We start from the raw sequence: 26076 nt of genomic DNA, 5'->3' as shown, positions 1-26076 counted from the left end.
TGAGGTGGTGCAATACAGTTCTCATTTTAAATATAAATCACATGTCCAAGACAGTCTTTAGTTAAAAGCTTATCGATTTCAAGGATCAGACACTCCCCAAAAGTGTTCCAATACCAAAACCAAGAGACGTAGACTAAACTTAAGGAGTTCAGCATTCCTAAGTACAAATGGATAGAAAAAAAGACTGGAAATTATGTGAGATACCATCCTAAATTTTGGTTCTATTTACTTGCCAATTATATATACGGCTCTTAAAAAAAAAACAACAACTCAGAACTCTATTTGTTGACACTAGAAAGGGAAATAGCCCATGATGCACCTGCGAGGTGTTAATATGCAGTCCGCATTGGTGCCAAATGGCCTTGTGAAGCAGCACTTCAGTGGATGGCTTCACTGAGCCTCTAAGTGTAAACGACACTTTCATCTGGAAAGCAAAAAATTTCAACTCGCCTCCGAGCGATGATGATGATGATGATGATCAGTCGTCTCGATGCGTTTCCCAACACTGAATTCGCTGCGTTGGCTTTTGTTTCGAAAGGCGTCTGACATTGCCATTCACATGCCAGTTTAATCTGTTTACCATGTAAATATGTTTGGATTGGTCTGCTTGCTCGCTTGCTGCACAGCAAAATTAAAAACATTTAGCAAGAATATAAAAGCTGTCAAGTGCATGTAGCACCAATTTAGGTCAAAGGAGCCGACTGGGGAAAAAGTCATTTTCATGGTATTTTATAATAAGAAAAACTGAGTTGCCTCCAGCATCGGAGATAATGGCATTCGTTCCCAATGATGCCTGATGGTTTTTCTCACACTTATCAGACCCGCTCCTCAGCGCAAGAGAACGAGTGCTTACACACACACACCCACACACACAGACAATATAGTGTTGAGACCAGCGGCCCACAAGTTGTATTGTGCGAAACGACATCCCCTTAGTTACTTTTGCCAGGTCTGACAAGCTTTCAACACGTGTTTCTGCTGCCTGAACATCCTTGGTGAAATATCCAATTAACTAAATGTAAGGATATATTTTTTTTTTTTAGACAGAAGCTGGCAGAAGCGGTCTGTGGTGTGCCTTTGAAGGTCACAGTCACCGTATGAAACCGGCAAGGATATTGTGCAAATAAAAATGGGATGTAACATAGCATCCATGTTTTGGTGCTGTGAAGACAACAATTGAAGAACATATACTTTCATTTATTTTTACAATAATTCAAAAGGCAAAAAAAACCCAATAGGCCAATACAAACAAACATTCTATGCAGGGTCCAATCACCCCAACGAGATCCCACTTGTGTTCTAGGTAGGACACTGCAATCTAATTGGCTTGTGCATTGCGGAAAAGGCCGGTTACGCAGATGTAATGAAATGACAATTTTAAATGTGTATGAAATGTGTTTAGATAGCCTGAGGGATACGGTTAGAGTTAAGAGTAGGATTACGGTGGGGTAGTGACATGAGTAAGGCTTGGCTACTGCCAAGAGGGGCGTGGCCACGCCACTGCTCTCAGCTGGACTGTAATCAGAAGCATTAAGGTTGGAGTTTTTGACAGTTCGTTGCCTTGCGTTAGTAAGTTTGCACGATGTTACTGTGTGCGAACACTATTTCGGGAATAAAATCCATTGGACATTATGCCTTTGTCTCGGAGTCCTGCATTTGGGTCCTCCTCCCCACCGATGACTCGTGACAGGTAGGCAGGTTTAACGGGATTCATATCAATGCCAACACGCTGAAGTTACACTTGTCTTTTCTTATATGGGAGCAGTAGGGTGTGTACTACCGGCACGCAGCAGCCAATCGCATTGCAGCGGCACGTCGTGCAGCAACATGTGTCCTGCCTAGAACACAAGTGGGATTACTGATAACACATGTAGTACACCACACCAATAATATCTGTAAATCATACCATGCAAAAATAAGAATCTTGAGTTTCTTCCCCTAAACCAGATGTCTATTGTAGTATTAAGGTTGACCTGTGAGGGCTAGTATGACACCAGAGGCCATCCAGATGAACAATTGTAAAAAAAAAAAAAAAAAAAAAAAAAAAAAAAAAAAAACGATAGATGAATTGTTAGCTTATCTGGTCAACTATATTGCGGTATAAACGCTTCTCTTGTTATTTTGATTGTGATGAATGACTTAAGAAATTATAGAAACGCTCAGAACTGGTTGCTCCTCTATTTGTCTTCGACAATAGCTTCAGGTCATTTTCTGTGTAGCTAGTGGTCTATTTTACATCACAATCACAGAGTAATGGCTAAGTACATCTCAGTGTTGACGACACTTAATGAGTTGTAATCATAAATATTAAGCAAGTTTAAGATTTAGTTTTGACGGCCGGTTTTCCAAACGGCTCGGGGAGGAAAAATCACTCTAAAAATCACTGCGTGCGAAAGCATAATCGCTTTAGAGACATCTGATTATTGGGCCTTTGCTGTCTTTGATTTGAAGAGAATAAAAATGTGAAAATGAAGCCTGATTATCAGTATGTGTGTTCCCTTTTAAATTGGCGAAGATTGCTCTGACCAGAATAGAAACCGAGCCTTACATTACTTTAACTTCAAGCAGGCAATTGTCCGATTGTTGATTTTAGAAGGAATTATCAGACTGTGGAGATGACAAAGTTTTATCCCGATGCTAAATGCAGAAGTAGGTTGCACTGAAACCGGATTGCTTACCTTGTCATAAAGAACAGTGTGGCTATTGATTATCGAGAGATTCTTTTGACAAAATAGCTTTATTCAGAGTCTGTCTTTAGGCTCACTTTGGTAGTCCTCCGTCTTTGGCTAACATGTGACTTGAACAGGCACCAAGAACATTTTAAAAGGGCACAAATATTTCCAACAGGTACAAAATCCCAACAAGTAACATCAGATTCAGGAGACTGTCAGATGTGTGTTCTGTGTAGTGCTATGTTTGGCCAGTCTGCATTTGGACAACAATGGCATACTGTAGTTGGCACTCTCAGCCAAATGTTCCTGACATCAATGCAGAGATAGGCAAGCATCCAGCTGTGGGAAATCTTTTTTTTCTTTTTTATCATGGAGACGCAGCCGTCGAGAGAGACAGGCCCTATTCTGAGCCCCGGGCTTTTTAAGACAACATCAGAAGCCGTACACCACGTGCACAGCAACACCAACCACATCGAACCAACACAATAGACCCTATCTTTACCAATATGTGCTCCACTTTGGGTTAAAACCTTAAAACCACTTTGAGTCTGCGCTATTTATCGATATTGATGTGCACATAAATAGGAGCGATGAAATCGCAGAGCAGACATGGACAAGCCAGGAAAGTGAACGCTTATCTATGGGAGTCTATTTTCACAGGATGAAAAATAGCTCTTACATCATTTTAGCTCGTGCACCTCAACTGTGGCTCAGTCACCAAACAAATGGTATTGAAAAGTGGGACGAAAACAAAAACATATTTCCACTAGCTTCTATTTGGTTAGCGTTTAAAATACAAACCACGTCTCGGGCTTGTTCCTTCTTTCTGAAAAGCATTTTCCTGTTTATTGACTATATTATGACTTTCATTTTTTGAATTGAACATCAACTTTTCTACAATATTCCAATTTATTGAGTTCCACCTGTATATTATAAATCAAAAACCTATAAGGTCAAACACAATGTAATGAAAATAGTAATATCGCTAAAGTTTTGCTGCTTTTGAAGAGATTCCTCTTTTTAAGTTGTGCTGGTCCAATTCCAAATATAAGCTCAGGTAGCATTTGTGGTTCAACTATTTTGTGTTTGTATTAAAAATACATATAATCAGAGAAGCAGTGAAACTCCAGCTAAACGGTGTGCATTAACGTTGATTCCGTACATCACATCAATAATATTTAGCATTGGACCTCCCACCCACAACTCTTAACTTTTGCTGGAACCACAAGAAACATTACATTCTCTGAATGCAATTGTGCTCCATTTTGCGATTAAATGGAGTTGAAACAAAGTGGCAGGCGAGCAAGCAAGCGGCGGGGAAATTGCCTTCATCTACTTTGAATTACAGTTACGGCCAGCACCGCAGCCACGCGGGTCACCCGCTCCGCGGCAAATGAAACACATAGCTTAGTGTGAAACTGATGAAACACTTTTCTCCCACAAGTGTCCTCTATGAGCAGTGTAGGTTTGGTTTTCCAACATAATCCAGCCTGATAATAGAAAATTAAAAAAATAATTAGAGGAAAAATACTGTATACATGACAGCAGTTATCCATTACAGTTAATTATGGTCAAAAATTCACAAAAATAATTCAAGTTTTTAATCCATGCATGTCGTATTTTCCAAAGAAATAGCAAGCCTGACTGGAATGCACATGAAATAATCACTGCCCCAGGTAGCAATGTTTGCTCGAATTTGGACACAAGCCGGGACACACCGTAGATGAACGCAAACCAACGCTGACGCAGTAGCAAAGTCATAATCACAGAAACATTTGAATGGAAAAACACCTCTGAGCCCTGCATATAAAATACTCCTGTGAAAAGCAGTAAATATGAAGCTAACGGAGCGTGCGTTCTTGTAGCACATGAAGACATTCTTACACTGTGTGTAACCACGAAATGTTGTCATTGCTATCATAAATGGAGGAAACCCAGTAATTTTTTCATTTTTTTTTTTTACTCCCAGTCCACGACCCACGCAAAATGGCTCCGCCACCCACTTTTGGGTTCCCACCCACCAGCGAATCCGTGAATTAGCCACGCCCGTTTAGTTCCCACTCAGTGACACTGTGACTTATTTGAACCAACAAACTTCAATACATACCTTGAGCATACTGTTCTTACCCAAGTATTGTGTTGCAGCGCCGTTAAAACTTTCAAACGGCACAAAAGATCATTCTGAAGACACATTTAACTGAAGAGGCATTGAGTGAAATAGGTTTTCAGCCCTATTGTTGAAAACCTGAGCGTCAACGAAGGCTTCAGACATGAAGGACGCGTTGCACTTGAACAAAGAGCGCCGCTTGATAAGTACCTGCCTTTAACTCGTGCCATCTGACCTCTTCGGCTCTTCAAGTTGTTCAATACAATTACTGATGTGACATTGACAGAAATGTATGAAAAATGTTCCTTCCATTCGGCTGCAAGTACTCTTAGTTTAGTTGAGTGATTTTTGTTCCTTTTGAGTTCAGACTCTTTTGACTTGATTGCACCAGCGAATGAATCATTTGACATTAATGGGAAGGCACATTTAATCAGAAAAAGCCTTTTAAAATAAATGTTAAATGTTTTGCAATGTCATCTTATTGTCCAACTAATTTAAACTATGGTCATCGACGTCAATAGAGAAGACAAGTGTAAAAAAAAAGAGGCTGTACTATCAGAAATTGAGGCATACCAGCATCTTTATCAGAACTAGACTAGAACTGTCCATTTTCCAAGCCGCTAATCCACACAACGGTCGAAGCCTATCCCAGCTAACATCGGACGAGAGCCAGACTACACCCTGAACTGGTCACCAGACGGTCACAGGGCACCCATCAGCATCAAAACTGAGCAGGAATCAATCCCACGCTGCCTGCACCAAAATCAGGCCTGTGTACCACTACACCATCAGTGACTATAGAACTAACTAACTAACTAACTACAGAGAATTGTATTTGATCACGAAGTGTTCAAATATTTAAAAATAAGAAAAATAGGTTTTTAACCGTTTTTTATGAATAAACTACAAAACAAATCACAGTGTTTTGATCAGCAACGTGTTTACAATTCACGAACAAGAGTGTTTAAGAACCTACGAAGAATTGCACGTCGATGTCAACATTGTGCAGTGACAATCTTCCCATGTAATTCTACCATGCGCATGAAACGTCACAAAATCTCAAGTTTTATACGATTATACTATAAAATTGTCCTCAGGTCTGATCTGTTAAGAGCGGATTCGTCCTGGTTTTAGGGTCTGAAACAAGGCGCCCCCGACATGTTTAATATTTCAAACTCTGTGTGTGGGGAACGCTGACTTCTTGCGAGTCATAAGGCCGAGATTGATGACATGGGACAGAACAGAGCCAATAAAAGAAACACGTAAGACTGAACAACACAGAAACACACTCCATATCATGACCCTCCCACCACGGGGTTGCTGTCACACTGGAGCTCGAGACGATTGGAAAACGGAGGAATAGAAATTGGGCAACTCGCTCAAGTCGCCTAAGTAACATTTTAAGAGGAGAACGTAAAAGCGGAAGCTCGATTTGGAAGAATACAGAACCGATCGACCGAACATCAAAATGAATCAGCAGTCAAAAGGCAAGGCTTAAAATAACATTTTCTACCCATTCCTGTTTATTTTTTTCATTTTTGATGCGTGATCTTAATAAGTATTCCTCTAATACATCAGTTCTCATGTAAAAGGACTATTATGGTACTCTTATTGATATCATAGCGTACATTCAATTCGCACCCATATCCATCCAAAACAATGAAATAAATTTACCAAAAATTAATGACAGGGTGTACAAGTATAATGTGCAGGTCAAAGCCATTTTGTCTGCTAAAACTGTTCACGTACAAGGCAGCACGAAGCCCGCATAATAGTGTTGCAAAAACATAAAATCCGACATAATGGCATAATGGCATAATGTCTATTCCCACTCCAGTTGCCCACTCGTGTGCCCCTGTCGTTCTTTCTTTATCAGGAAAAGTGGGAGTTGGCTAAATCTATTTGAAATATTAATAACGTGCAATTAGATTTCCACCTCCGCTCGGTCTCCAAAGCTGATAATTGGTTCCTGTTCAAACCAGCTGGGAAGGGCTGATCTGGAAAAGTCCACGCTGGCAGCACACATTTAACCCTTGTTTCACAGTCTCAGTGGAAGAGACCTCGCACCAAGCTTGTTGCAAAAAGTTGGGTCTTTAGAGTGGCTGTCTACCCATCAACTATAAAACAACCAACCAAGTATATCTTTAGTTATCTGATAATTTTCAAAAAATGTGTTCGCAAAGGCCATCTTTTAAATAACATTTTAGTCTTTATAACAGCCATGACAGTGTAAGTAAGCAAAAAGTAAGTAAATAAATAAATGAAAAATATACTTTGTCATAATATTATGACTTTAGTATAAACATATATACGGGTTTATTTTTGTAATATTTTGATTTAATTTTGAGCTTGAAAATATTAGCTCTTTTTTATGTAAATTTTTTCTTTCCTCTGACTTTTGGGTCATATTTTACCCGTATCTTATCTATTCAGTTTCCAAATTGTGCAATATCGAGAGTATATCTTGCATGTACAGTAATTTTTATATTCCGCATCACTCCGGTACAGATTAAAGAGAGCTGCAGCTTCATGACTGGTCTAATTACCATGATTAAATTGTAAACCCACGCTCATTAAAACGCCAATCATCTGCTTTTGCAAAGCACATTTCCAACGGCAGCATAAAGCTGTTATTACAGTTATTGGGGGGAAAAAAGGGTTTTGACAAGGAATGTTAATATGCATCTGTTATCATAATTAATGCACAAAGCAATTGTGGAGTAGCAGAAATAGACGAGGTCGGCTAGGATGTTTTGCCGTCCGGCGGGAACAAATGGATTAACGAGGGGCTACTCAGCGGAGCCGTTTAATCTGCTGTGTGATTCATTGGGATGTGATTTATTCACAGGAACGTAGGCGAAAACACAGATTAAGTGACTTCACACAAATGTGGAAAAATACAACCAAGCAAAGAAAACGTATGCACACCGAGATACCGCATCGCCCAATTCCTTTGCCCCAAAAGTCCTTTCAATTCCAAAACATCACTGTACTTCGGTTTAGAGATAAATAGACACACATACTCGTCTGAAGATACTGTAGATAGACTAGCACAGATCATCTAACGAGCTCGCTAACTAATTGACCGAATAATGGACTGACCGACTGACTAACTCACTGACTGACTCATTCACCAAGCAACGAACTCACCAACTAATTAGTTGACTCAAAAACCTAAACAACCAATCACGCACCAACTGATGAATTAATTATTACTGATCAACTCACTGACTAAATGAGTTACATTTTACTTTTTCTACCTTTCTAATGCGTCCTTGAAAAAGAAAAGCATGATGATTATTATTATAGCCGCCAAATAACTAATTCAACTTTTTAAAGTGTGTTGAATGCTCTAACTCTGCATTAATCGATCAGTTTGTTTTCCACGAGGAACATCTTCGTTTGTGGTTGAGTAAACATTGAGTAACAGTAAACATTTAAAGTTAGTTCCATCCATTTTCTTAGCCGCTTACTCTCACAAGGGTCGCCGGGAGTGCTGGAGCCTATCCCAGCTGTCAAAAGCAGGAGGCGGGGTACACCCCGAACTGGTTGCCAGCCAATCGCAGGACACATCGAAACAAATAGTTGCACTATGGAAGTAAATTAGTGCCACCAGGATTTGAATTTGAAATGTAAAGTGATCACATTTTCAATAGTTGCTACAATTCGCTGTCTGAGATGCAACCAGCTACGATTCGCTGTCTGAAATTCAACTGGCTAAAATTTGCTGTCTATAATTCACCATCTGTGCCACCAGGCAGGGTTACTTCAGGTCAGAACCGAAAACCCAGCCAATCCAGTTATGCTTAATAAGTGACGTCACGTGACTAAGAAAGCGTAAATGCGATTGGCTGGGTGTTCTGTTCTGACATGAAGTAACCCTGCCTGGTGGCGCGGATGGTGAATTTCAGACAGGGGACTGTAGCAACTATTGAAAATGTGATCACTTTACATTTCAAATTCAAATCCAGGTGGCACAAATTTACTTCCATACTGCACTCGCAACCACACCTCGGTGCAATTTATGCAAACTAGACACAGGCGGGTCCAGGATTGAACCCGAGACCTCAAAACTGGGAGGCCAACGCTTTCCGGCTGAGCCGTTGTCCCGCCTTTAAAGTTACTTCCATACCTATATGTACAGTATAACGGCAATGTTAAATACTGCATCTTATGGAGATAGCTACAATTTGCTCCTTGAACAAATGAATTCCATTTCCATAATTTCCCTTTAGCCATCCGGCGTCTTGGGCCAGATTGTTGTTCAACCTTTAAGGTCTCAGTGAATATGCTTTTTCATTTGATGGAACCTTGGAGCCTCCAGTCACCAAGTGTATTAAATAAAATATTTAATTGTCTTGTCTAATTATTTCCTTGCTTTGGGGCAAGAAAAACAAGCGTTCACATGAGGACTTTGATTTCATATTGTTGTGGAAAAAAAAAGAAAATCTCTTCGTGAATAATGTTACTGTTGAGACCAAATGCAGTGGAGGAAGTGATTCAGCGATGCCAGCGTCATTTGTATTGTGGATAAATTTCCAGATTTAAAGATTTCTTTTTTTTTTAATCGCGTCAAATCTCTAAAGAATATACTGCATGTAGAAATAGTATCAACGGAAGCAGCATATCTGTTTGAGTTTTTCCAGGCAGTTATGATGGATGAAAGACGAGGTCTCGTTAATGTCAAGTGGTGTTTATATTTGAAGTTGACTGTACAAATGAAAGATTGTTCTTTGGTGGGGGGCGGGGGGGTTGTGCATCTTCTGAGTTTAAAGGCTTTCACACTCTTTTGCTTGGATTATTTTTCACCTCCTCCAATAGCTTGTCGTTTGTGCTCAGTGGAGCAGACATGACGCCGGTGCGAACGCCGCACCATCAAGATGAATTTCTTAGCTGAAGCTATGCGCCAGCTTTAAAGGGCGATCAAATAAAGTCAGATTTCCATACCGCGGCTTCTTTTACACAAATTCAACGCATATTTCTGTCTGTCCGTGCTCGGAGGGGCTTTTACGGCGAGACCTTAAAAGCTAATCGAAGAATCTTTCACTCCTAAATGAGCTTGAAATGTCACGGGCAAAACTTATAAAAGGTCTGTTTCATTGACCACAATAATGTCTGATGAAGACAGACTGAAAGCTGCTCCCGCATTAATGAACCACAATTCAAAAGTGAGCTAGTGCAGACGTTGCCAAGGCTGAACTTCTATGAAACAAATGAATAAAGTGCACATTTGTTTGTCCAGATGTTGTTTCTTTAAAGAGACAGATCGGATCAGATTGACTGACTAACTTGACGATCTGACAGTTACCAAGCAAGGAGACGACTCACTGACCAACCCACTAACAGGCTAACTCGGCAACTGACTGACGGGCCAATTCACTGATTAAAGGTCAAGTGTCATCCCTATAAACATTCTAAAATAGATATTGAAATGAAAAACACATAATATTCACTTCAATGTCTATATGAAAAAATAAATATGAGCGGAGAGCGCGTCATCCATGCGCAAAGTTGCAGAAGTGTCATTCAACATCCAAGTGGTCGCCATATTGGCTGCATCTACAGTCCATGACATCAGCCCGGACATTCGCCATTGAAAACACGCGGTGGCCCCTACTATGGGACACGCCCTTCAGACACGGAAGCTCTTTTTGATGTTTTGAGCCATGTTTAGATGATATACGGATCACTTCTAACTAACAACAGAGTCCCAGACAGTATGTATGAGCCAGCCCGGCCGAAGCCGTGCTCGTCTGCGAGCCTTCGTCAGGGAGCCCGACGTTGAAGCCTTTGCCGGGGAGCCCGACGCTGAAGTCGTCCGACGTGCACATTGACACATTTAGCAGATCTGTCATACACACGTGGTTCTTTTGTTACGTTATGAGAGACGGATTACGTGGTCCCACTCAAACTATTATTATTTTTAGCAGCTGTGTACACACCTACCTGTCATTTGGAAACCACGAAGCTCTCGTCCTTTGCACCCGTGCAATCCATTTTTCATGACGAACCGGGTCTCCTGGAAACTTCTGAAGGGTAAATCCATCCTCCCGAGTGTTCGAGCAATATCCAGCAATGCAACAAACCGGCATTTTGGCCATCACGAAGGAACAACGAGCTGTCTTCTCGCAGGTAAAACTAATGGAAACAAACTGCCTCCAACGTCACTTCCTGCTTCTTGTTGAAAACAAATCCCTCGAGAGGATTTTTATGGCGGGAGTTACAAAAAGCCATATTTGTCAAAATCATGTTTTGTGGTGAAAAAAATGGCTGGGTCCATAGCAGCTGCCGTTTTTTCATTAATAGGATACTGAAAATCGTGCATTTCATGACAGTGGACCTTTAACTGTGCAGCTATGGAGCCAACTGACTCACCAAAAAATAACCAACAACTGACCGACTGACTGACCAAATTGCTGATTAACTAACCAACTGACCACCTCACTGACTGACTGAGCAACCCACCGTCAGACAAAAGCAATTGACTGACAGGAGGTACAAAAACCTGAATTAATCAGCTCATCGTTGCACTTGAAAATAATATAATGCAAATAATGAAAACCATCTTAGCTGTGAACACTTGTACGGCCATGTGAACATCTTGTTATCCCGAGGAGGACCCGTAATATTTGCAAAAGAGTGGTGTCTATTTGAAGAACTCTGGGAAATAATTGGAGACATCACGAACAGCAATGTGGGTTTGGGCATTTTCGTTCTATAAATTTGACTTTATGTACATATGCAACGATTTTGAAATAGCTTTGGCACAATATCCTACTGATATAGGTTCATGTAAGTAACTCAGCATATGTGAATTATTATTTTTTGGGGGGGGAACTAACAAGGGAATGTTACAGCAGACTGGGTGTCTTTCCCTTTTTTATGCAAATCTCTTCAAGATACTTTCAAGCTGTAGATGTGATCAAATGTGATAAGTTGGACCACAACCACAAAATAATGTAGGCGTAACCGTCTCTATTCCCTTCCGACCCGCCGAGTCCCGAGTAATGAATAAAATACATAACTTAAATATGTATTTGTACCCCGGTGCAGAGCCAACACTGCACACACACAATTTAATGGTAAGAACAAAATAGGGCTAAAAATTCAGCTAGCAGTGGAAGCACAGTGAATGACAGTCAGATAAAAAGGTGCGCCGCGATGCTTTGTCCTCTTTCCAGCTAAAACGACCCAAAGTAACCTCAGCGAGCAAGCAGAAGAGGTATGACTTCAAGGAAAGAGCTTCTACGCCGGGATGGGATTTCAGTGTTTTTCTTTGCCACAGGCTGTCAGCACAGTCACCCTTTTTAGTGTCGCGCCTTTACACGACATGCTACCTACCGGAGTCGTTTGCGGCGGCGAGACCTTTTACGGAATATTAAATTAATATATAAACGCTACATTGATGTTCGTGCTCTTTGTTTCGCCGGCGGTACACGTTCCCGGCGCTGAAGTTGACGTGCTGCGGGCCCCGCCCCGGTACAAATCCCTATTAGGCTCGACGGGAGAGAGGAATCCAGTGAGGAAAATCGTTTCCAATGAGAGAACGTTGGGGAGGGGCAGACACATTTTGTCATTTGAGGAGAAGATAGTGTCGTGAAAACAAAAGCAAAGCTCTTTTCCAACAAGTCAAGTTCACTCTAGACAAACTGTCAAATTGATGAGATGAGGATCGCTCTATGGACCATCTTTTCTCATCCATTTTAAATTTCTGTCATATGCCTCACCAGTGAGAAACATGTGCATTCTTAATCTTTTAGCCTACACAGGCTTATTTCAATGGTAATTTTATGTAGTATATTTGTTAAATGGGTATGATCAAGCACTTTATTAATCAGTTTTACCGATTATTTTTCCTCTATTCACAGTGGTTCTACATTCAGTACATACAATACTATTGATTATTCTTGCTGCACATTAATTTCTGTATAGAGCTCGTGCACGTGACGTCACCATTTTCACGGCGCCATATTGACGGTCAAACAGGGGTGGTCGACATTGTGGGAGACATAGAACCGGAGTAGAATATTTACAATACCAGAGACCTGTTGTCCTGTTGGTTGTCACAACAGACGAGACAAATATTCAAAGAGATCATTCTATGGAATACCAGCTGAAAAGACCAGAAAAGATTGAAGGATTAAACGTGATGGCTGGTGCCCAATCAAATACACATGCAAGTGTAGCGATCACTTCATTTCAGGTAGGAATTATTCTTCATCTCAAATTCCAAAGTATTTATAATTCCAAATTCACTCATTAGAGAACAATGCATATTTTTAAAAAAAAAAAAAAAAACATCTGTCGCAGAGAGGTTTATATGTGTGTGCGTTTGGCCGCAATACGTTTCCATGTTGGAGGAGCCGACTCCCCGTCCTCTTTTTTTTTCCCAATTATAGTTGATGAATGCGGTTTGTGTAAAACCAGGGGTCATTTATTTAAATATTGGTATTTGTATGGAATACTAGCTGAAAAGATCGATGGATTTCGGCAAAGGTTAACGTGTAGCCGAATACGTTTCCGCGTTCACAAGCAGTCTCCCTGTCACTATGTAGGATTTATTCCTGATTGAGAACAGATCCAGCAACAAGGTATTTGTATGCGTCCAGACTTTTATATGCTTTCAAACTTTTCTGTATAATTCTTAAAGACTTACTCACCAGATCCACGTGTAGATCCAGTTGTCCCAAGACAAGCGGAAGGAAATTCACAGTCCAATTTCTTATAAAAAAAAACATCGACTTCGGCATTAAATATGGGTCCCATATGCCAAGTGTCTCTCATTTTTCCACGTACCTTCATTTATTGTCACCTTCTAAATGTTTAACGGTATCGGACAAAACTCTGGGCGTCGTGCTATAAGACATTTTCATTTCATCTCAACGGAATTAACTAGCAACAATGGTTTGTTTGAGGGGCAATATGACCAGTCACGTGATCTCGGCGACGTAGGTGCACGAGCTCTATAGATATTGAATCGATTATTTTATTTACAGTTGTCACTGTAGCGGAGAGCTGAGAATCCTGGTGCCTATTTCAATCTCTGTGAACAGACAGAACATTTATAGTTTTTATAAAATATGCAACAATTCTGCAGACTATTCTCGCTGCTCTTCACATTTACTTCTATCACTGGCGTCGGGCGGAATACCTGCACTGTATCTCCAAATGAATTACTATTGTATCACTGGTGACACAATGGTTAGTTTGGAAAAAATAACAGACCCACATGGGGACTGGCCGATAGGATCATTTAATAAATAAACATGAAATTGACCATTCTATTCTGTTGCCGACATCAAAGGTCATATTGCTCTGTTTGATTTCTCATTTCGGTGAAGTTTCTCTACACTTCAACAGTGTCGCCTCCAAAGGTTTCCATTTTAGTCATACACCTAGCAACACATGAGAAGAATCAACTTGAACAGAGCAGTGAGAAAAGAGGCACACCAACCAATGTAATGGTTCCACTCGGGCTCTAGGTCGGCTTGATTGGCCAGGCAGCCCTTGATGACATTGAGGCAGTAGTTCTTGCAGGGCTTAATGGCCGGCATGCCTTGGCAGAAGGGGCAGTACGACATCTTGGTCAGCGCTCGCATGCATGCTGGAGTGCTGCTCACCTGTAAGAGCCCACACAGAGTGCAACTGTGAGGGCCTCGGAACAAAACATAATCCTTCTCAATAATTGTTGCAGGAAGTAAATGGTAAGTCTCGTTACTACTGTACATAATTTGTGTTCTGGTCCATACACAAGCAAGCACTCTAAAGATTGTCCCCCAGCGCTCTCACAAATTGTATTAAACTGTATATTTTATGAAAATACACACAGCTAAACATGTACAAGACCACCTGTCATAAACATGAAAAGAAACCACCCAGCATTGTGATAGGCTTTAAACAGAAATGTCCAAAAACAAAATTCAATCGGCTTACTCCAAATTACATACATCAGATGTTTTTGTTATTTTCTTTTAAAAACAACAATGCAAACTCTAAAGTTGATCTTGTATACAATGTGGAATGCCACCAAAAATGTTTTGGGGGGGGAAAAAAATGGCGTAACATGACAAATTGCCATCATGCATGATGTCACATGATATTTCAGCTCAGTGAACATTTCAAAGATCTTGATTTGCTTTGTCTTCGGCCTTTTAGTGTGGTTTCATTTTTGTGCTCATAGAGACGGGCAGCAGTCGCACAGACAATCACAATCACACCGAGCGGCAATTTGGAGTCTCCAATTAATGCATGTTTTTGGGACGTGTGAGGAAACCGGCGTGCCCGGAGAGAACACACGCAGACACGGGAGAACATGCCAACTCCACACAGGCAGGTCCAGGACTTGAACCCTGGTCCTCAGAACTGTGAGGCCTACGCTCTAACCAGTTGCACCATCATACCACACTTAATCATTAAAATCTTCTTCTTCTTTTCCTTTCGGCTTGTCCCGTTAGGGGTCGCCACAGCGTGTCATCTTTTGCCATCTTAGCCTATCTCCTGCATCTTCCTCTCTAACCCCAACTGCCCTCATGTCTTCCCTCACCACATCCATAAACCTTCTCTTTGGTCTTCCTCTCGCTCTTTTGCCTGGGAGCTCCATCCTCAGCATCCTTCTACCAATATACTCACTCTCTCGCCTCTGAACATGTCCAAACCATCATTAAAATAAACCTTTTTTTTTTTTATCTGTTTTTTGACAAGATCCCTCCATAATAGTAGGCCAATCAACCCTTAACGTGCAGTCTTGGGAATATACCATGGGAGGCTACAGGGGGGCACTTTGGCTTTGTTCCGTAAACCAGTAACAGACACGTGCTGACCGCCACAGCAGAAGAACGAGATGCACCCAAAGACTTGACAGAAGCGCTGTGCTTTCTATCGTTGTATCCAGGATGTGCCGCATTAATTTAAACGCCCGCGTGCTTATTCCCAGCTTCCCCCTGCCTGTGCTGCCTCTTTCCAGCTGAGTGGAGACAACAGCTACAGATACAAGCGTATCCCTACCCGGGAGTTAAATGCATGACACCCGTGGGCCTGCTTCTTCACAATAAACGAGAAGATGAGCTCTCCCTTCTCTCCTCCCGGCTTGCCATATATCTCGGGGATGAATTGGACACAGCCAGCGTGCGCTCACCTATGGCTGTTTCTCACGTACACAGAAATCCATCTCTTTGGCCAGCGCGTCAACACCCCAAGAAGAAGCAGCAGCAGCAGCACCAGAAGACACATGACCAGGCTGCTCATAAAGAGCGAAGGATGGTGAGAAACATTTGCGACGGTAGCCTTTCGGTCTTCTCCATGCTCCTCTAGCCTGTGACTCACTAACTGTGAGTGATTGCTATTGAGTGACGGGCGCGATGCACCTCACCCCAATGCCACATCAGTCTCGCCGTTAGTTCACACAGGTCAAGCATGCACTGACAGGGAGAATGTGCACAGGGGCCACGGAAAAGGAGACAGAACTATAGCACTGTGGAGATTCTGAAGTAAAATGTCCCTGAGTTCATCGAGCATATAAGGACATAGAGCTTTTGACTTTGGCTTTTGATGAGCCTTTTTCTGACATTTTTTTCCACATACAGTGTGAGGTTTCAAGGTCAACAAGGTCATGCAATGAACTAATTTTCACAGCAGCATAATAAAATGTCAAGTATTTTTCATATCAATATCACCTTTACTTCTGACTTTACTGCCGTGCTTGTGCAGGCCAGGGATAAGACTAAAACTGGTTCCAACGTAAGCACAATCTTGGGTCACATCGGCATCATAGGAAGGGAATGACGTGGTAAAGTGAGGACTGTCTGCATTGTTTAAGCTCGTTGTGTTACTGTATATGCATTGGTAACTAGTTTAACATGTAAAATAAAATAAAAACTATACTGAAAATGTGGATTAATCTGGTTAGCCATATTGGACAGCTATTATTTTGAACACTACTGGAGGAAGTAATGAGGTGGAGTTGGTGGCACTAAAATTTCCCACCAATCACTCACTGATTGTAGTTTGGGGTTCCTCATGGCTCTATACCTGGTCCTCATGAATACTTTACTTGAAAAAAACTCATTTACTGAAAAAATAAAAACTAGTGGACTGCATTCAACAAAAGTGTAAACTTTGAATATGCAAGTCAATACAGTCAACAGATTATTTTCCACAATGAGATTTTTTCAAATGAATTGAGAGGTCTCTCTTTCCGCATCACTCTGAAGCACAACATTCTAAAGACCATGACAGCAATGCATAGCTCATTGGAATTTTAATTAGACGGACAATTACAGTCTAAATCTGTGTCTGTCTGATTGTTAGTTTCAGCTGACAAAATCCGCCTCTTAGTTTACAAAGCACTCACTGTTCTGACTCCACAGTATGTTTTAATTCCACGATCACGTCTCTTGCCCAAAGGGGGAATCCTCTATGTGCTTTGAGAAAGTCTGCTGAAAGGAAAGCCAGTTATAAATTATAGAACAGTTTGCCTGCTCATCTTAGATGTTGTTCTGTTATTTTCAAAACAGTGTTTTCAAAACCCTAAACTAACTTTTGTAGTGAAATCAATAATATAAATAATTTGATCACTGATAATGTAGCCCTTTGTTCCCCTTGCCACTGAGCTGAGTTCAGTTCCAAATCATATAGAAAATGAATTGCTATCACGACTGTGTCAGGTGCAATATTTCATGTTTCATTATGTGGGATGCAGTTGAACTTCTGCTTCAAGGTACTAGTAAGCAGTAAAAGTCTCAGATTTATCACAAAAGATAAATAAGTCGTCATGTTTAATGGGCCGGATCAACATTAGCAATGTTTCCACCAGTTGGTAAATTTCAGTTCAGTTTAGCACACTATGATACAGATTTCAAAAGTAAATCCTGATGTGATCAGCATTTCCACTCACTATCTTGGTACCGGTTTAGGTCAACGTATTGAACAAAGATAAGGGCTACGATACAGTAACCAAAGGAGAACAATGGAGGATATTCAAAAGGTGCAGGACTCGACACTAACTTTTTGCACTGGTAGCACCAAAAAACTGGGTCATGATTTGTTTACACCCTTGTTGGGGAGATACAGTATGACTACAATACAGTAGTTGTCTTAATTGACATACTGTAGGTTTATGAAGTAAAGATTGACAGAGACGCTATATTATATTTGGAAAGTACTTTCCTGTGAACAAGACGTTTGTCTGTAATGAGCAGTGGCTGACAACAATTATTTCATATAGTGTACTATATCGGGTCAATTTGTATTTGAAACCGTGGTTAAACCATAATGAATTAACAGAATGTCTACCCGACACTAATCGTACAGTAAATGATTAAACTTATCTGTCTCAAAAGGCAATCAACCGCAAAACCATCATGCCTGTCTATGAACCAATTTACCGACATCAAACTAATTATGTAAACTGTAAATGAAATTCACATTTTAAATACTAAGTAGTTATAAGGGCCATTTATTGTATTTTCATGTTTTCGGGAAAAAAAAGATGTAAATATTTCTACGGATATTTGAAAGGTATTTCTATTCAGTTGGAATTATATCCATTATATGCAATGGTAATTGTTTAGTTAAGTAGAAGTAAGTTGAACAAACACCTCGTGCTTTACAGTATGGGGATTGAGATTCAGTGCGGTGATGCTGTGTACAGTTTCAACCAGGAGTGGGAAATTATAAAGCCCGTGCCACGAAACGCCAGACTTGAGTGCTCCGAGCTATTCCCAGACTTGCAAAACATGTAGCTATACAGGTAACATTTTACGAGAGAAGCAGCTACTGTAGCAAGAATTCCATATGGGGCTTTTAAGATTCGTCTGCCTTGCCGAATTGGAGGGGACGGATCGATGTCACGTCATTATGAATTTGAGTATGTATCAGCACAATCTTTGTCCGTGTCGACAGCACCTCCTCGCCCAGCAAAAGCGGGAAACCGCTCTGCCGCGCGAGGCTCGCTCTCGCCGTGCTGAGGGGGGACGAACATGTGCGTCAAGATGTAATGAGATCCTGCACTTTCTTCATAAAGAGCGAGTGCAACGGCGACTTTAAACCACTCTGTCAAATATAGTGAGACTGTTAGAAAGGACCACTAAAACATGCACTTGCGCAAGCGCGACCCGATTAAATTTCTACTCAAACACTGAAAAAAAGGGTCCCATGTGCAGTCATTCAGGACGCCGTCTCGAGGCGCTAAATTGTGTTCTTCCTTTTCCAATCTCATCGTCGAACGGTTGGAATTCATTGTTTACCAATCAACACACAGCGTGCGTTTAACGCCACCCTTAGGCACTACTGAGCTTGGTCGTTCCCTTGATTGACGATTGTGAAAATAAACCAATTAATCAATTCAATGATATTTACACAGATTATTAGCTAAATGATGACCCGGTGGATGGTTGAACGTAAAACAGTATGACAATGTGGTGAACTAAACTGAATTGAACTTACAATAAGAGCTGCTCACATGAGATCATTTCGACCAATCATTTACACACATAGATACAAACATACATTTCAAGCTGGTCTCAGAGGAGAGAGTTTTAGTTTATTTGAGGGACACTGGTATTGTTGACATGTACAAGCCATTGTGAATGAAAATGGAGGATATCTGTGTTCATTCTTGGAAAGGAAGCCAAAATTATGATTGATGTACTTTACTGCCGTTTTAGTGTTTGTATCTGTAACGGCTATTAAGAAAAATGTACATTTAGCGCCCTGCTACTGCTCCCAGTGGGGATATATTACTTACCTGAAATAAGGGGATTGTAAAGGCAGCTCCAAAGAAGCTGGCTGGTGTGCTTGTGCATGGCGTTTCTTTTCAGCGTGACATTCCTCACTGCTGGCTTGGAATTATATAATTTTCAGTGCTTTTTACAGGATGTGTGAATGATGAAAAAAAAAGCAAAAGTGCAAAGAAAAAGCATTATTTCTGGAAGGTGTCTGCTCACACTTTCAGGAAACAGGATGACAATGAAGATTCTAATTCTAACAGGTTCTCTGACACTGCTTGAGAGGCAAAATCACTACAAGTAACGGTAGCGACATTAAAACGCGGGAACTATATTTGCGCATGTGGAGGGTGAGGCTTGTAAATGAATATAAGACTTAAGCCTGGTCTCTTTTCCTTTAATCTCACCATGTATACGATCAAAAGTGCAAACACTCCCAGGGCACTACTCGGGCATACGAGCATTAAATCAGCACAGTATATCAAACGGAATATTAAGGACGTACGGCTTAATTGGTAGATGTTACAGTAAAAGTCTGCTAACAACGCTGACCAATTCTTGTCACCTCTGCAATACAACACATGCACAAGTTAAGATGCTGGAAGACCCACACAAAAATTAGTCAGAGTAAGGAGGAAGTTGTTTACAGTGAAAGAGCAGAAAGAAAGTAGGTTCGCTGCAAAAACAACAAACATGACCTCGGGCGTGTTCAAATCTGCAGATGATGCACAAAAAAAATAGTTGTTGATTTTTAGGCCTTAGTTTACCTTAGAGACTCTCTGAGCCACCTCGCGGCCGACGGAGAGACCTTGGACGAAAGTGCGAGCGGCGATGAACGCCCGGGTGACCTGAGCTTTCAGCTTCCTGGGCACGTCTCCGAAGGGCTTGAGCTGATCCGTGTATTTGCTGACACACTCCAGGTAGTCCTCGGTGATGACATACTGGGAGTTGAGCAGCGTAAACATGCGCTCCAGCAGCCGTGACCAAAAGTCGTTAAGCATTTCCTCCAAGTTTACGTTGCCCCCGGTATAGTATCGCTTAAGCTCGGCGAAGAGGTTCTCGAAAACCTCCGCGTTCTGCATGTAAGGCTTGCCATACGTCCGCACAAACATCTCGTTCAGGGACCTCTCCGTGTTCTCGAGCAGCTCCAAGAAAAATTCTGCAAAACAAAGCCCGTCATGAGTGACTTTGTTGCTCTAAATTTCATCCACACGCAGAAACAAACAAATCAGGTACACAAAATGAAATGCAGTACACAGTCAGACATTGCTGCCGTGTATTTGGTTGAAGCAAAAATAAGGCTGTCACGGATTGCAAAACATTCAGGCATATTGGTAGCCAGCCCAAGCACGGTTTGTTTATTTGTTAGCAGAGTCTGCTGTAAGGCGCCGCTAGCTGTTAACTGCCTGCCAGCACAACCGTGGAGAGTGACAGTCCACAGTCGACTCATAATGACAGTCTGGAAAACAAAGGCCGAAAATGAAGAGGAGCACAGGACATATTTTTGAGCGTCTTGTCTGGATGGGAGAAATTTGATTTCCTACAGTTAGTCCCCTGTTTCATTTGATTTTGTTGAGTGTGGGATACACGTACCGGTAATAGGGTCAAATTTTAGCATTACCCCCAATCCCGCAAATCCAAGTTAGCAAATACTGATTATAGGTTGTCTTTAAAGCATTATCCCCAGCATTTTTCTTGTGGCCTGGGTTATGTTAAGAGTGCTTTTACTTCCCACATCGTGTCAGTAAAGTCAGCTTGGTAACTGCTCAACCAATTTAGTAATGATGGAATATTATAGAAGTTTTCTGACGCTTGTGCTGTTGGCTGACAAAAATAGAGGAACAATGGTTGGGTTGAGCATTGATTGTCTTTCAAGGTGACGAGGAGATTTTGCAGCCTTATTGTTGAGACCAGATAAACAAACACCGAGCTTCTCTTTATTCTTCAACTACGAGTCTTTCTCCTTTGCATTTTCTGGAAGTCCGGATGCCCAGTGGGACCGTGCTTCCCATCAAAGGTCAGTCTCGGTACTACGACAGACATCTGACAGGAGACTCAATATTGTCGGTGGTCGTTCCAGTTCGTGTCTTGAACAAAACACGGTGACAGCTGTAAGCACATATTTCCATCATGTGCATTTAAAATCTCACTCGCTATCTAAATTGAGTTTGGTTGAAATATTTTAAAATGTGTGTAGCCCGGGTATTCCACTTCCCCTCGGTTTTGATATCTTTGCCTAAAGGTTTTCTGTATGGAGATTATCAGCTATACCGCCAGCTATAGGCACGATCATGACAAAGTCTCCTTCAAGAGGAGAACAGAAGTGTGTAGGTGGGACTCCAACACCAGGTGTTAATTCAATGCTAAGGAGCATCGACATGAACTAATAGATAGCATGTTTGGCGTGTTTTGGCTCAACATCAAGATCGACGCTCGGCTCCATCGCGCCTTCGCTGCTTAGCAGAGAAATGCATCAACTCACAAATGTGCAAGCTTAATAAATAATGCAGCATTTAGATTTACGCTTTCCTCTCAAATCTCCTAGCAGTGAATTCCCAGCATCCTGACAATCAGACTCGATTTCAAACGCTCTAATTCGGCGAATGGCACAAATGTAGCAATCGATACTTGCGGAGGCTCAAAGGGGAAAATCTGAAACTTCAAAATGGAATCTGGTTTGTTGCTGATGAAATTATGGAGAATGGCAGCAAATCCCGAGAGGCAACTGAACGGCTAGACAAAGACCATTTCTATGCTTTCTTCCTTGTGACATTCGAGATACGTTGGCAGCAGCAGATCAAAATATGTATAATGCTTATTTATTCGTGTGACTCAAGGAAACGTGTCTAGAGGAGAGGGAGAGGAAGCATCCATTCCTGGATGAAAAAGGCACACACTCTTCCGGCACTGTGACTTTTGCCAACCTGCTTTAATTCAATAGTATTCGATTTTTTTTTGTATTGATGTAATCATTTAAAAAGAGAATGATAATGAAAGCTGCATTGGTAATCAAGGGCAGTGCTTAGGCCCAACCAGGTTGTCGTGGCACCCGGGGATGGACAAAAAAATGTTAAAAAAACGATAGAATGCTGCAGGTGACGGTTCGAAATCCCTTGAAATCTCAGAAAGCTCTGCAAAAAAACAGACTGACATCTTTACTCTTAATCATGGCAACATTCTTTCCTCACACCCCTGCTAAAAAGCACAAAAGTCGCTTTTATTGGACATCGCATTGGGCAAACATTCCGCTCGAGCATGAGGTATCGTTTTAAAATTGTACTTCTTGTTACCAAGGAAACCTCAAGAGTTGGAAAGTCAACCTCGAATTAAAACTTAATAGGCACAACTTTAATAAGAAATGAAAGTTTTATATGCCGCAATCCACTGGGCGTGCCATTGAAATCACCTTAGACATCAAAAAGACAGGTGGCCATTTTTTTCCCCAGTAGACTTATCACCTCTGCATGTGAGGCGATAAGACATCCCTTCCCACACAATCTCATGTCGGGAGCGAGCGGTGGATTATTATATCTCATTAGAAGGAGTTGACTCCACTGAAAAGGCTAAAAGGAGTCGGGGTGAGGTAAGGAGGTAAGTGTGCGTCTCTGTTGGGTAATGAGCCCCCCCCCCCCCCCCCCCCTTGCGCCTCCTGTAGTATCGGGCCTGTGGTCAAGGCAGTCGCTCCGGGGGCTCCATCTCACAGCACGGCACACAAAACCATGAAACAAAGCTGAGGAGTGCAAAAGTTTGGCTCTGGGATGGCTCTTGTCAATCTGCTGAGCGGGGAGCCGTGTTTCGTTTAATCCGATGAGAGGAAGGCTACTCCGCCCGCTCGCATATTAACGAGGGCTTCTTGTCTCCTCGTGAGGGGCTGGAGAGAGTAAAGCTACAGTTAGCCTTTTATCAAATTAACACCTCCAGTCTTTTGATTGTGGTCTTTGATTCGCTGAACTTCAGACCCACTGTTATGCGAAAATGCTGCTAATTTACATAACTGCCCCCGTACTCAATTTCTCCACCAATGACACGATCAGGTCGGACGGGTGAAGACCCAGAGCCGCTTTCAAGACTGCACGATCTGAAACAGAAAAAGCCGCACCCTGCACGGGGTGGGGGTGGGGGTGGGGGGGGAGACCCCTGCTATTTTGTCAAAACCAAAAGGTAAGCAGAGCCTCAGAACCAGCACATTCGGCAGAGCTACAACTCACAAAACTCATCTACTTGTGATTCAGAATGTTTGCAAACCGAAGCAATTTTTCCCATTAAAATTAATGGAAAATAGATTCATGAGTTTTCAGCAGCCCAAGAACAAACTGGCAGAGCACCCCAAATTTTTACCGCACATTTTCATATAAATCAAGTCAATATGAACTAATATAGTATAGGCCATGCATACACTACTATTCTTTGCACAGTCTTATCGAGTAATTCCTGTTTTGTTTTGTTTTTTTAGCACATTTTGTTACCTTGTGGATAAAAAAAACAATCCTCGTGTTCAATGACAGTCAGTAATGTGGCCTACAAACTTGACTATTGTGTCCAATATGTTAACGATATCGAGCTAGCAAAATAAAGTTTATAAACAATCACCTTACCATCAAACCTCTGATGTCTGGACACAAACATGCTCCTCAAATTATGACTCATCTCGTCGACAAGGTCACCAAACTCCTGCTTGCTGCGCTGGCCGAAGGCGTCCTCCATTTCTTGGGTACAACACGTGTTTCCCTGTGGACACACTCGCAGATGTTCACCTGTGAAAAGAAACGCCAAATGCCGAGCAAATCATGGTTAGAGCAACTACGGCAGCCACTGAACACCATGAGACTCATTAAATTATTTGTCCTTGGTGAAGGCTGGCATATGACTATTACACACGCATGCACAGTACCTTTAAAGTATGGTCTGCTAGTATATATATTTTTTATATATACTCCATATCTCTGTTACATCAGTCTATATATTTGGTATATCAGTGTGGTATACTGGCCTTATTCACTTTATTGTTTTTTGTTGTCGGTCTGTTGTAAATTTAATTGGCTGCGCGGTGTCACATGGGACAAGTTACAGTGCACAGCAGTAGTTTGTGTATTTCCTGTGTGCATACATTTACTTCCATATGCATTTACTACCATAATAAATGAATTGAAAGAACTGCCGTAAATCCTCAAATAGTTGCAGGTTAAATGTCACAGCCTTGTCAAAAATAATCCAATAAAAGATACGGGCATGGGGATGAATAGGAAGGCTTTTCTAGTCTGAATTAAGGAACATGGACGTCGTCTATCAGAGATTCTTACGTAGTTACTCTTATCGGCTGGTAAATGAAAAAAAATGGGACTTAGATGTATTAACTTGGATTAATTAATCAAGGGAAATTAATCACTGCACTCAAGGCAACAGAGTACATTTCTTTGTGCCATAATTCCATTGCCGCACAAGAACGCATCGAGTGACGACAGGAAACCACATGTGCCGCAACGTTACCCCATCGTTAGACTAAAGACGTGATGGAAGTCGCCATTGCTAGTCTGACGGATAAAATGTATTACCGGTAAGTTTATTTAGAAAAAGAAGTGCCGAACACAAGCGTGGAGGAGTGCAAATACTGTAAAACAGCATCTGGTTGTTGCCATTGGTTACACACAGTTTTTGCCATGAAAAGGGTTGAAACGTCTTTGTAGTTTTAATAAAACCATTTTGTTTTTCCTCCTCTCACATTTTCCTCTCAAGTAAATGGATGCATGCATTGACAGATAAAGTTCACATATATGTCCATTTATCAACCAAAATGTAATTGAACTGACAAACATTGCTTAATGGGGGAAATATTTTCATTAGAATATGTGAAGCCTCTAATTAAATACATACGAGCCACTAATTAAATACATACGAGGTATTCGTTTGTATCAAGTGCCACCAAAAAAATGAAAAAAAATAAAAAACAATGGAATTTCTTTATTGACCAAGTTTTCCCACGGCTGTCGTCTTTTCCGTTTAACAAAGTTAAGTACTGCAGCTAAATGGACTACAAAGGTTTACATCGACATTCTTGGCATGTGGTACAAAAGACCCGAGAGAGACTCTTCTCACTTCCATATTGTTTTCAGGAATAATCTACAACGCCGCACGATGGGAAACAACTGACAGCATAACCAAATCTGAAATATAGTTAAAGGAAAAATACAGAATGGAAGCATAGATAAAAGTAAATGGAAAAGAATGGAGAAAGTTCCCTAAATGGCACTTAACTGCTGGTAGCAAAGTGCGCACATTATTGCGACAATATGTGGAGCACCGCATTCTGCCATCATCACGGGGCTGAGAATGAATTGTAGTTTTGATGCCACCAGTTAAAGTTTAGCTAAAGATAAATCAGTTTGAGAGCAAACGCTACTTGTCTTTAGAAGATTCGGCTCCACGTTACATAATTAATGACATCGGGGAAAAGTTAATGATGCACATCATTCTCTTCCCTCTAGCGGTGATTTAGAAAGAGCTACAGAAATCTTGGGAAGTTCGGTCCATCCGCAAACTTTACTCACAGCGTACAGAATCGAAAAACACGCCTCCG

General features: G+C 41.3%; 1 protein-coding gene across 4 annotated transcripts in view; it reads right to left on the bottom strand.

Annotated features, from left to right (window-relative positions):
• Positions 1–26076, bottom strand: part of LOC133511827 (glypican-6-like) — a 103828-nt gene that overhangs the window by 36233 nt on the left and 41519 nt on the right. For all 4 annotated transcript variants that reach the window (XM_061840795.1, XM_061840796.1, XM_061840798.1 and 1 more), the window contains 3 exons: positions 24098–24256; positions 20270–20661; positions 14234–14399 (listed from right to left, as the gene is read on the bottom strand). In XM_061840795.1, the coding sequence (XP_061696779.1) occupies positions 14234–14399; positions 20270–20661; positions 24098–24256 (717 nt within the window). The remainder of the gene's footprint in view (positions 1–14233; positions 14400–20269; positions 20662–24097; positions 24257–26076) is intronic.

This window comes from Syngnathoides biaculeatus, chromosome 14 (assembly GCF_019802595.1).
Source record: "Syngnathoides biaculeatus isolate LvHL_M chromosome 14, ASM1980259v1, whole genome shotgun sequence".
NCBI classification, from domain to species: Eukaryota; Metazoa; Chordata; class Actinopteri; order Syngnathiformes; family Syngnathidae; genus Syngnathoides; species Syngnathoides biaculeatus.
The sequence above is the reverse complement of the archived record's forward strand: the minus strand, read 5'-3'. Positions and strand labels throughout refer to the sequence as shown.